Source organism: Eurosta solidaginis, chromosome 5 (assembly GCF_040869045.1).
Source record: "Eurosta solidaginis isolate ZX-2024a chromosome 5, ASM4086904v1, whole genome shotgun sequence".
NCBI lineage: Eukaryota > Metazoa > Arthropoda > Insecta > Diptera > Tephritidae > Eurosta > Eurosta solidaginis.
The window spans coordinates 20,102,868-20,115,665 of NC_090323.1; the positions used below are offsets into that span (position 1 = coordinate 20,102,868).

The window sequence follows — 12,798 nt, forward strand, 5'->3', positions numbered from 1 at the left end:
TGATATTTCAAAGTCTTTAATGACAGTGAACGGCTCTTGAAGCTCAAGGGCTGTCACACATTTTTAGAGTTAATGCCCAGCCAAAGCTCATCCCACCGACATGGGGAATACGGAGAGCAATGTTACCAGCGGCGTAAAGAAACAAGCTGGCGTCTCCACGCAGACGCTCTACAAATTTGTGAATCTCAAAGGTGGCGGTCTGTTGGTGGACATGATGAAACGTGCTTGTCAGACGAAACAATTCGCCGAAATCGATCACGCAATCAAAACGAAAGTTGAACCTTTTCTATACAATAAGGGCGCCGGTCGTTACTTTCCCATCTCGAAACTGGTGTTGTTGCGCAATAAAGAACGTGGACGTACCAAACAATTGCCCGAAATAAGAGCTATGGAGAATCCCGATGAGGATTTTAATATACACGACCATTGCGCAGAAGTTTCAGAGGCTGAGTATATATCAAATCCGAGCCTATATCGTTTTGTTTGTTGGAATTTGAATGTAAGTGGAATGCAGAGTCGCTTAGACGCAGGATTTTTTAAAAGATTTTCATGCTTTTTACAGGAACGTGGCGCTGTTGGGGAGACTATATTACATCTTTGCTTATTAAATGCCTCGTCGCTGCATGCTGATCTCGCCAAACGTTTGCTGAAGTTTTATCCAAAACTCATACTCGATGTTTATATGTGTGACGAGTATTATGGGGAAAGTGTCTTGCACATAGCGATCGTCAATGAGGACCCAGCGATGGTAAAATACTTGCTCGATGCTGGCGCTGATGTAGAGGAACGGTGAGTAGTAAGCGACAGAAGTGCACATGTTTATATCTCTCTTTCAATCCCCCTTTTGTTACTTCGCAGCTGTTGCGGCGCCTTTATGTCCGCCGAGGATCAGAAGGCTTCACGCTACGACTCACCCGATCATGAATATGTTGGCGTACAACCGATGACCAATTACGATGGCTACGTTTATTGGGGCGAGTATCCGCTCAACTTTGCTGCCTGTCTATCGCAAGAAGATTGCTTCCGTTTGGTATTGGCGCGTGGTGCTGATCCCGATCTCCAAGATACCAACGGTAACACATCGCTGCATATGTTGGTCATTTATGAAAAGATCGAAATGTTTGATGTGGCCTACGAGGTGGGCACCAATATACACTTACGTAATGTACAAAATTTAACTGCGCTCACGTTAGCGGCAAAACTGGGACGTGTCGAGATGTTCTTTCACATAATGAGTATTGAACGTGAGATTTACTGGCAGCTAGGTAGCATAACATGTGCGGCATATCCGCTGTCAATGATCGATACGATCGATGTAGAGACGGGAAATATAAACAAGGACTCGGTCTTGAATTTTGTTGTGTTTGGAGTGAGTTTGCAGCTGATCTCTTTCTCAAACACGTAGCTCTCAACACTCTTGTTACTTTTGCAGGATAAGCTAGAGCACTTGGAGCTGCTGGATGGTGTGGTAATCGATTTATTGAAGACTAAATGGGATTCTTTTGTCAAGTCGCGGTTCTATAAACAGTTCTATATGTTTTCGTTCTATTTTGTATTCTCACTAATCAGTTTTATCTTGCGACCTGGACCATCAGACAAAAAGGAGGACGATGAGGAGCAAGACAAGGATGTTGATGGCGTCGTAGAGTTGCCTGGATTGCAGGTCATAAATAATACGGCTTCACTGCATAAGAGCGAAAAGTGGCTAAATCGTTTGATCAAGCGCGCGATCGGGAGTATGGAGTATAGTAAGTTTGATCGTATTTTAATCTGTGGGCAGGGTGGCCGACGATACAATTGATGCATCGAAAAAAGTGCGAAACAAATTCATTCCATATGGTCAAATAATTAAAGAACTAAAATACTGAGAGTAGAAGTAACAGCTAGTGTAAGGATCGGTGAGTGGACAGTTCGCATAGGGTGCGCTCACATTGAAGAAATATCAGCATAAAATTATTTTTTTAAGCTGATCCCAGGGAAGTCCACTAAGAGGAACGGAAATGCTACGGTTATCTCGGACGGAATTAGACTGGCAGTGGTGTTCTATCCGGAATACTGTATGTGGCACCAGCAGAGTCAGGACAGACAGACATTCAGCTCGACTGAAGTATGACTCACGCGAAACCTACTAACTCTCACTGGGTACTATATGGGACAACGCTGGCTTGCACTCTTTGCAAATGCGTCGCTCTTGCAAGACAGAGGCACTCCCATCTAAGTGGCGTGACTCTTAAACCATTCGTGATATGGAGTTTAAAGCCTGAATAGGTACTTTAACACTCCACATACAGTAATCGATTGAAAATTCGAGCTTACGTGATCTGAATAATAATAATAAAAATGGGCTAAGTTATAGCAGTCAATATCGTCGACAGAGATCAGCCTGAGTTAATTCTTAAAGCTATGCTGAAATATGTTGGCACGTTGGTGGAGTCCGTTTTCGTAAGATTATTTACTGAAATCTGGCTGGCAGAGGTACTTTTCGAAGCTCGGGTAAAAGTTGCTTTGCCGATGCTCATTCACGCAAAGGCGGATTATCGTTGATGCTACAACAGCCAGCACAGTTCTAGAAGATTTATATGGGCAGTACTTTGAGGACACCCCGCTTCTTTCAACGTCTGGTACAAGCCCAACGATTCCAAAAGATTATTGGAGTAAACAGTGCGACCTAATATGAAGAGGAGCACGAGATAGGTAATGAGAGGCGTCATATCCATAGGACGGTGATATAGTTGCATGGGCACCAGCTGGAGCGCATACTGCACGGAAAGCGCACTCGTAATCCATCTGGGATTTTTTTTTTAATCTCAGTGCAAAGATTTTCAAGCGGTGCTGAGTTCTGCATAAAAATACTGTAGATGGCAGAAGAAGCCAGAAATCATTATGTTTCATTAAGGTTTAAGGTGATACTTGGGTTAATCGGTTTATTGATAATTACTGTCGATATGTGAATATCTCTTGAACCAAAGCAAATGGATAAGTTTTTATTTTTGAAATAAAGAGACCCACTTTTAGATCTATCCACATTTGGCCATAACCTTCTATCATTGACTCTTCTGTGCAAAATGGCAATTTGTCGGTACACAAACGACCCAGCGCCTTAATTACCCAATATCTTTTGAATTAAGGACATTTTTAAAATTTGTTTTTTTTTTATTATATAACCACCTACTTGTGCATTAATCCATAATTTGTTATAAAGTTCCGTCATTAACCCTTCAAGGCAAAGATGGGAATTATCGGTACACAAACGACCCAGCACATAAAATACCCTATATCTCTTGAACCAAGCAAGATTTTCTAAACTCTTGTTTTGCATTATATAGCCACCTACTTGTATATTAATTCACAGTTTGATTCAAAGTTTTATCAGTAACGGTTAAATTACTACGTGCGATTTATCGGTTGATCGATCAGTCCTGACTACTAACGGCTTTTCGTATATATCTCTTGAACCAAATCAAATTTGAAACTTTTTTTGTTGCATTATGTTGCTACCTACTTGTAGATTAGGCACAACTTGACTCAAGGTTCCATCATTAATGGTTAAGGCGCTAAGTCGACTAATCGATTTTTCTATAACTACTGTTACTTTTTGAATATCTCTAGAACCAAAGCAAATAGCAAAGTTTTCGTTTTTGCCAAATATAGATAACCACTTGTGCATTAGACCAAAACTTGACCCAAACTGCTCTTATTAATCCTTCAGGGCAAAATGGGAATTAATCGGTACACAAATGACCCAGCGTTTAAATTGTCCTATATCTCTCGAATCGAGGAAGATTTTGTCAACTTTTTTTTTATTATATAGCTACCGATTTGTAGTTTAATGCACACTTTGATATAAAGTTCTATAATTAACCCTTAAAGACAAAAATATCAATGGATTGGTACACAAATGACCCAGCACTTTAATTGCCCTATATCTCTGGAACCAAGCAAGATTTTCTTAACTTCTGTTTCGCATTATATAGCCACTTATTTGTATATTAATCCGCAATTTGATTCAAGGTTCTGTCGATAACGGTTTAATTACTACGTGCGCTTAATCGGTTGATCGATTAGTGCTGACTTCTAACGGCTTTTTGTGTATATCTCTTGAACCAAATCAAATTTGAAATTTTTTTGTTGCATTATGTTGTTACCTACTTGTAGACTTGGCAAAACTTCTTTCAAGGTTCCAATATTTACTGTTAAGACGTTAAGTGCATTAATCGGTTTTTCGATAACTTGTGTCTATCTCTTGAACCAAGCCAAATGGAACTCCGATTTAAATTTTGTCTTAATCAACGTGCTGGGTCGTTTGTGTACCAATAATTTCCTATTTTTAGCTTGGAGGGTTAATGATGAAACTTTATATCAAATTGTGCATTAATTTATAAATGGGTACCTATATAATAAAAGAAGTTGTCAAAATCTTTCTTGGTTCAAGAGATATAGGCCAATTTAGGCGCTGGGTCATTTGTGTGCCGATTAATTTCCTTTTTTATCTTGAAGGGTTAATGATGAAACTCATATCAAATTGTGTATTAATCCATAGGTAGATAGCTATATAGTACAAAAAAAGAAGTTTTAAAATCTTTGCTTGATTTAAGAGATAAAAAACAATTTGGGCGATGGATGGGTTGTGTACCGATAAATTCGCATTTTTGCCTTGAAGAGTTAATGATGGAGCTTAGGTGGGAAACTAATATTGGATGAAATTCATTTAATTTGGCTCTTGATGTTTCAAAACTTTACAACTGCATTTCATTTTATAGAGACCTTTTGGTTAAATTTTACCGACTATTTCGACGACAACGATGTGGAGCCGGGTCCTTCGTGGTGGGCGAGTTATGCCGAATGTCCGTTGATGAACATGGAATCGGACTTAGCGAAGGTAAAGTTTTAATAATTTTTACTATAGGATCTATAAATTTAATCTCGAAAATGTTCAGTTACGAATTGCAGCAGAGGTCGTCATATTCTTTGGATCGATTTTATATTTATTAGCAGCGTTACGGGAAGCGCGTTTTCTGGGCCTTAAAATGTTTGTGGAGAATATGGTGGGTATCTTTAAAACGCTACAGTCCACAAATTACTTAGTGCTTTACTTGTTTCTATCTATTCACAGATGACAGCGCCATCTAGAGTTATGTTTCTCTTCTCCTGCGCGCTCATGATGGCAATACCCTGGCTGCGTCTTTCATGCTTCACAGAGATCGACGATCATGTCGCTGTTTTTATTATGCTAACCACAGCGCCTTACTTTTTATTCTTCTGTCGGTAAGCTCATTGAACTCAAGTGGGTCTTATATACGTACTCGTAATGAAAGCCATATGTTTACAGCGGTTTCAAAACTGTCGGTCCTTTCGTTGTGATGATCTATCGCATGGTTATGGGTGATCTTTTACGTTTCGTCTCTATCTATCTTGTTTTTGTAATGGGTTTCTCACAAGCTTATTACATAATTTTTCTTACATTCGATAATCCTGCGACACCCGAAGAAATCGATGACTCTGAAACGAATCCTATGCCTTCGCCAATGGAATCTATAGTCGCTATGTTTTTAATGTCACTCACGAATTTTGGTGACTATTTCGGCGGCATGGCATCCACGCAACATGAATATGAAGCAAAATCCTTGTTCTTCCTCTTTATGGTGATTGTGAGTGTATTGTTGGTCAACATGTTGATCGCTATGATGGGTAACACCTATCAAAAGATCGCTGAGATACGTAACGAATGGCAACGTCAGTGGGCGCGTATTGTTTTGGTGGTGGAGCGTAGCGTACCGCCTGCGGAGCGGTTGAAAAATTTCATGCATTATAGTCAACCGACGTCGGATGGACGACGCGCGTTGGTACTACGTCTGAATATGAGTGTAAGTTTGTAGCTCTTAGAATATAGTTTTGAGTTTCGTTTTAAGCGTTATTATTTCCATCTACTAAAGGATGAAGATAAAGAGGAGATGAAGGAGGTTCAAGAGATGAAACGCATACATCAACGCTTTTGTAAGAAACGTCAAATGGAGCGTGAGGAGCGAGCTCGTAAAAGACAAGAAGAATATGAGAAATTTTTTGGTACTAAAAGAACCGAAGACAGCGCTAATAATAATATTTCGTGAAGTAAGTTCAAGGAGAAGATATTTGATTAGCTCGATAAAATTAGGTAAAGTTTCAATAAAGTGAAGTACAATAACAACGGAAGATATCCAAGCAGTTTCTTACTTTAAATAAAATTTATAAATTATGGTGGATGACAGAAGGTTTCATTATCGAGGCTCCTGTAGGCATGATAATGGCGAATTGGTAACTGAAGTACTGAGTGTACTTAAGTTGTGGAGGGAGCACTTCTCCTCATTGCTAGATAGCGCCAGAGAGAAAACGAACTCGATACTCGAATCGCTGATGACGGAATATACGTACCGCCACCCGACCATGGCGGAGTGAGAATGGCACTTACAAGGTGCCGGGTAACGACGGACTACCCGCTGAGCTGTTATAAAGCTGAATCGTAGAATTGGTAAAGTGCATGCCTGAACTCCTCTGCAAAAAAATGTATCCAGTGTACTTTGAGCAAGACTGTAATCCAAAGCCAATAAACTGATTGGACCTTATCAGTGTGGCTGTATGCCTGCTAAATCTACTATCGACCAAATTTTCACTATACTCCAGATCCTGCAGAAGACTCACGATAAGAGAATCGACACTCACCATCTTTGACGCTAACTTCAAAGCAACTTTTTACAGCGCTTAAAAGCGTTGCTTGTATGCTGCTATGTCTGAATTTTAATTCGTTGCAGAGCTAACAAGGCTTCGCCGACGAAGAGCAACACCACCAACTCCATAATTATTAGGAAAGACCTCTCCAAACATTTGGTACTGAGCGTGGCTTTAAACAAAACCAGTTCCTATCGTGCGAATTCGTTAACCTAATGCTGGATAAGATAGTTCTAGCCGCTGATCTAACCCGCAATGGCACAATCTATTATAAGAGAGTACACCCCCGCGGGTTAGGGGGTCAGAATATACCCGCAGTAGGTATGCCTGTCATAAGACGCGGCTAAAATACCAGATTCAAAGGGCTGTGCAGCGCAACCCAATCAGGTTGCCAGCGCAATATATAGCTTCTCCAAACCCAATTGTCAACCTCATCTATCCGCGACGAATCCTGTTTCACTAACAGACGAGGCCCTGGCGACCCCAAGCTTCTCATGGAACTTGGAGGTGGGGAGGGACGTATGGTCTGAAGGTTTAATGTGGCCATATAAATCGTTCCCAAGATGGTCGGGCTAGCACCTTAATGGTGCTGTGTTACCGGAGCGTACCGGATCTGTATCCGACAAAGGACCATCACATCGATAACACTCCCCACAGCCTTCGGGGAGAAACCTTATCGCTACAACAACAACAACATAAAAGAGTACAATTGCTTGGCCTTAACAAACGCGCCATAAGCTATGGAGGAGGGACATATGGAGGAAGACTTCAATTCTCTTGGTGGGAGCACCGTCCAATTAAGTATAGCCATTCTTCATTTGTATTTGAAAATTATCAATTGGAAATGCAAAAGCGTTACGTCGAATGAAAAAGCGCAAAATGAGAATTCGAAATCGTTAATTGAAAATGTCTGGAGAGTCGATTCATTCGCATAGGAGTTATATTAGGATGGGCACATGACATGCTTGGGTTTGATCAGTTGTACAACGCTGGGAAGAGTAGGTGAACCATTTAGAGGACTTAGTTTCGTTTTCCGACAACGCTACATGCCATTCGAGTAACGAGTTAGCGGTAGCCTGGTGGAAGTCCAGCGCTTAGGAGCACAGTGCTAATGCTGATTCAAATCGATACCATCTGGGAAAAAGGAAAAACATATGCGAAGTGACACGTTACCATCCCTCTGAAAATCGGGCGGGTATGTTGCGGAGGAATGGCTCCAATAGCAATTGGGTGGACGGAGAGAAGGCAACAGTAACTGGAGACGCTTTCTCATTTGGCAGTCTGTTTAAGTCCAGGAAATTCTGTATACAAATTAGTATAGATTCTTATAATGCATATATCCTCTAAATACTTTAAATAGAATAAAGTAAAAACGCACAGGTAAGTTATATATTTTTTTTCTTAAATTTTCGTTAAATTTCTAACATAACGAATTTTACATTTAGTCATGATTTATATGAAACTATGTTTTTTTTAGGACTTTCGTTTGGTGATACTATGTAAACGCTTGAAAAATGTGGCTGAGTAGGACGATGTAGAGCTCTTGGCGCCGCTAGAGATGCGCTTTTCCAATCATCATTTGCTCGACTCTGCCGCATCCTTCGATGACACCTTGGTTGTTGCACCTTCCTTAGGCGCCGTCGCCGCCTCGCCCTGAACTGCTATTTGCTTCGATCCCGCAGCACTAGCAGCCGCCGCCGCTAACGCATCTTCTACATGCATGCCTTCAGGTGGTGGCAATGGTATGGCTGCTTGAGTTTCTTTCACATCAGCCGCCTCAGCTTCTGACTCTGTAGCTTTTGTTGCTTGCGGTTCAGCAGCGCCATCTTGTTTAGCAGCCGCTTCAACTTTCTCTTTCGATGCGCTCTTACGTGCTGCAGTCTGCTCCGCTTGCGTGGGTGCCTCTGTTGTTATGCTCTGTGCAGGCGCTTTAGCGCCACCCTCAGCTGCTTGTTGTGCAGCTTTGGTATTCTCATTGGCTTTCGCTTCAAGCACATTAATGGAAGCTTGTATACATTTGATGGCCTCCCTACGCGCTAGACGTATGCTATCTTTGCCATTCGTATCAATTGTATCTAGTTTGAGTAAATTGCGTGTCAACATCTCGTCTAAATAGGCATATTCCTTGTCTTGGCGTGTGCCAGTGAATTTCTCAACATGTCCCATGAGATCGAGTACATCACGTTGAATATCTTGTATTTTACAAATCGAATCTAGCGTATGTGGCGTCTGTGGTGGTATACCAGCAGCGCTCTGCGGTGCAGCGCCTTGTGACTGTTGTTGAGTATTTATTGGTGTAGGACGTTGTTGTTGTTGCTGTTGCTGTTGTGGTTGATATTGTTGCTTTTGTTGTGGTGCTCTAGCGGTTGCATTAGCTGTAGCTTGTGGTGCGCTATTCTGGTTTGGTATTTCCTTGTGAGCATTTATGATTGGCTCTGAGCGACCCTCAACGAAGATTGGTATGGTGCGCACATAAGTACCGCCTGGAGTTTGTGGTGGTGGCGGTGATGCTTGTTGTCGTTGCTGTGGATGCGGTTGTTGTTGTGGTGGATAGTAAGCCTTATGAAACTGTGGTTGATTTGCGCCACCACCTTGTGCATGTGGACTAGTTTGTGTGCCGAATTGTGACTGACCGGCTTGTGGTGGTGGCGTCTGTCGCTTGCCATTTATAGGTTGTTGTTGTTCTTGTGGTGGCGCCGAATGTGCACGCGTACCATGCTCAGACTCTAATGGGGACTTAACGCCCATATCGACTGTATTACGTAGACCATGTTGCTTGAGGTTATCACCATGTTGCTGTGGTGCGGCGCTATCCACTTGATCGCCACCGGCACGCACTATGGGATCCTCGGTTTGTATGGCGGCATCGCATAATTTCTTCGATGGTGTTTGTGGTGCACCATTGGTTGGTGCGGTAGCGGGTACATATGTTTGATAGTAGCCGGCTGGTGCACCACCTTGCACTGGCACTTGTTGTTGTGTATGTTGTGTGCCGCTGTGTTGTCGTGGCAATGTGGCGCTATCAGTACCACGTCTGTGTCCAAAACCGTCTGGTATATACTGGCGGAATTCTGATGGCAGGCGATTAAAAAAATCATCATCACGTCCCATATGATCGGCGGCGCGTCGTCTACCTAGCGAATTGAATTGCGGAAAATTTGCGAAATCTGCTGGAAACACGAGAAACGTAAAATTAGGATGCATTGAGATTTGTTGTTGTTCGCTTAGATTACTTACGTGAATTATTAAAGCCTCCGAATGGGTCATGCATGCGACCGAGACGGCTGCGTGGAAACATGTCCATGTCCATATCCATGTCCATGTCCGGTTCGAAACCAAAGCCCTGCTGAAATGAGAAAGAGGAAAAAATGCTCGTTAGATTTTCTTCGCCAAGCAGTTGAGACAAGTTTAGGGTTCTTACACCTACTAGAGTATTGTTGTAAAGCATAGCAAATTTTATGCAAAAGCGTTTATTTAGTTGTCTAATCTTGAATTTTGTAAATAATTTCGAATGACAATTAGTATCAAAAATTTAAAACCAATTTAATGACAAGAGATGGGTGAAATATTGGATTTAGAAGTTTGGTGATCACATTAGAGCCCTCATAAGCTGTCGATTAAAGTAAAACGTTTTCAGTTTGGGGACTCGAATACCAATATTACGAGGGTCAATAGTAGGAAAGAGGAGCCACTGGAACGGCATTGGAATGAGCTCATTGAGTTCGCTCTCAATAATCAGGCTTGTAAGGCGAGTTAGGATGAATACCGGCCGCAAATTACAGTTTATTTTACACGGAAGTCGGCTTTGTGATCCACAAAAGAACTCTTGAAAACTAGAGATTCTTAAATAATTTAGCAGGCCTCAGCTGCTAAAATTTCTATCTTATATATATCTCCCTTTAAGCAGATGCAGAATGAGATATTAATTTCTCAACTCAAGGTATAATTCAAGACCAACGATAAAACAGAACAGAACCAAAACCGCCACTGAAGATGGCACAACTTCGAAACCGATTCGTCTTCAAATCAATTTTAGTTATGGATGACGGAAATTGTTTCAACATTCATCGGAGATCACGTCTTCTTTCACCTGGTTCTTCATTCTAGTGAATGTTGCTTTGTGGACAAATTTCAATGGCACTAGAAACTCTTTCTGGGCTATCTTATCCATGTGTTTGCCTCTTAATCCAGCCAAAACGTCACTCGACAGTGGTTAAGCAAGCACTTCGAGTGTATTTCTTCTCATTGAAAATTCATCTTGTAGATGCTGTTCGGAGCCGGCACAAAATATGCACGTCCCGTCCAAAAGGAGGACTACCCAAATTGGTAACTCTTCTCGGAGGTAAGTGGCGGCAAGTATTTCTGATGTGTAAACAACTTTGGTCACGGTATGGGGGTATGCTAAATGTAAGCGTAGAGTGTAAGTGTAGTCACTGCACCGTAGCGTTATGTGAGAACAATGTTGGTATGAGCGAAACCACACACCAACTCAATGCACATCACATCTATGTGTATAAATTAAAGTCTTTGAGCATATACAACTTTTTTATGCATGCAAGTGCAAAAAGGGATGTATACACTGCTGTTTTGTTGGAAATAAAGAGGTATTATGGCAAACACGAGGATATGCGTGCTTTTTATTACTGATACAAAAAGTGTTTACAAAAACAAATTCACATGGTTAGGTATTCGGAAAAAAATAAAATAAAAAAATCAATAAAATAAAATAAAAACAAATGAAAAAAAAGAAAAAATAAAATAAAAAACTAAAAAAATAAAAATAAAATAAATAAAACGTGCATTTTCATTTATGATCCACGGACCTCAAGCCAGCTTAAAACATGTTAATAAAATAAAATAAAGTAAAAATTAGTAAGAATAATAAACAGGTAAGTAAAACGAAATTGAATAAATTGCAAAAAAAATAAAATAAAGATAAAAAATTAATAAAATAAAGCGCCGTTTAAAATAAAATAAATCCAAATAAAAAAACTAAGTTGGACTTGATGAAATATAATAAAAGAAATCAAAATAAAAAAATGCAATAAAATGAAGTAAAATAAAAAATAAAAAATTGAATAAAATAAAATAATTTCAAATGAATTTAAATTAATTAAAGTTAACAAAGAATTAAATAAATAAACTAAAATAAAATAACACAAAATAAAGTGAAAATAAAAAATAAAATAAAATAAAAATTAAATTAAATAAAACAAATTAAAATAATATGAAGTAATATAAAAAATAAAAATAAAATAAAAAATTAAATACAATGGGTCGAAATGAAATAAAATAAAAAAAAAGATAAAAAAGAAAATAAAATAAAGTAAAATAAAAAAAAAATGAAGTAAAATAAATCAAAATAAAATAACTCAAAATAAAATAAAATGAAATAAAATAAATAAAATTAAAAAATAATAATGAAATGAAAAAAAAAAAAAATAATAATAAAATACATAAAATAGCTTGAAATAAAATAAAAACAAAAAGAGCATAATATTTAAGCACACAATCAGTGAAATTTGCAAAATTATTCTTACGAGCAAATAATAAAAAGTTTTTTGTGGAATATTATTTTTATTTTCATTAAATGCGTCTTCTGTTCTGCCCACCTCCAATTTATTTTATTGCCTGGTAGCTATCATACACAATGAAGACAAATTTCGTTGAACAACAAAACAAATCAAAACATGCGATATAGCACAGTGTCAATCACAAATAACAATAACGACACTGGCGGTAAATGAATGAGTAATTAGTATTTTCGACGCTACTGTTTGCTTTATAAAGAACAAAAACACAAAGAACACAAAAAGTTGAGAATTATTAACACCATGTTAATGATGAACACAAACAATACAAAAAAAAAAATTCTGAAAAAAATAAACAAATTTTAATAAAAACATAAAATAAAAACTATTCAGCGGACACAATGTTTAATTGAATGTCAGACATTAACAACTCAAATTACATTCCAAACACACATTTTCACTTATATGTAAGTATGTACGCTTATGTAAGTCATCATACCTATATATTTCGCATGAAGCGAGAAAAAATGTGCAAAAATTGTTACTCAACTAAAATAATTAAGCC

General features: G+C 39.1%; 2 protein-coding genes across 37 annotated transcripts in view; one reads left to right on the plus strand and one right to left on the minus strand.

Moving 5' to 3' along the window:
• Nucleotides 1–6,213, plus strand: nan (transient receptor potential cation channel subfamily V member nanchung). The gene is made up of 9 exons (XM_067786645.1): nucleotides 1–499; nucleotides 563–789; nucleotides 859–1,369; nucleotides 1,433–1,748; nucleotides 4,761–4,879; nucleotides 4,938–5,045; nucleotides 5,114–5,265; nucleotides 5,330–5,864; nucleotides 5,934–6,213. Exons 1-9 carry the CDS (start codon nucleotides 101–103, stop codon nucleotides 6,105–6,107), a joined length of 2,541 nt encoding a protein of 846 aa, XP_067642746.1. The 5' UTR covers nucleotides 1–100; the 3' UTR covers nucleotides 6,108–6,213.
• Nucleotides 6,214–8,083: 1,870 nt separating this feature from the next.
• stv (starvin) overlaps nucleotides 8,084–12,798 on the minus strand; it is a 44,479-nt gene continuing 39,764 nt past the window's right edge. For 29 of the 36 annotated variants that reach the window (XM_067786603.1, XM_067786619.1, XM_067786621.1 and 26 more), the window contains 2 exons: nucleotides 9,940–10,048; nucleotides 8,084–9,872 (listed from right to left, as the gene is read on the minus strand). In XM_067786603.1, the coding sequence (XP_067642704.1) occupies nucleotides 8,278–9,872; nucleotides 9,940–10,048 (1,704 nt within the window). In that variant the 3' untranslated portion in view covers nucleotides 8,084–8,277. The remainder of the gene's footprint in view (nucleotides 9,873–9,939; nucleotides 10,049–12,798) is intronic. The other 7 variants (XM_067786629.1, XM_067786633.1, XM_067786635.1 and 4 more) reach the window with 3 other exon arrangements.

Bases quoted from the DNA above. Each gene is read 5' to 3' on its own strand.
- nan (XM_067786645.1), top strand. From the start codon at position 101: ATGGGGAATACGGAGAGCAATGTTACCAGCGGCGTAAAGAAACAAGCT. The intron at 790-858 runs GTGAGTAGTAAG...GTTACTTCGCAG, and splicing joins GGCGCTGATGTAGAGGAACG to CTGTTGCGGCGCCTTTATGT. The intron at 5,865-5,933 runs GTAAGTTTGTAG...CATCTACTAAAG, and splicing joins TACTACGTCTGAATATGAGT to GATGAAGATAAAGAGGAGAT.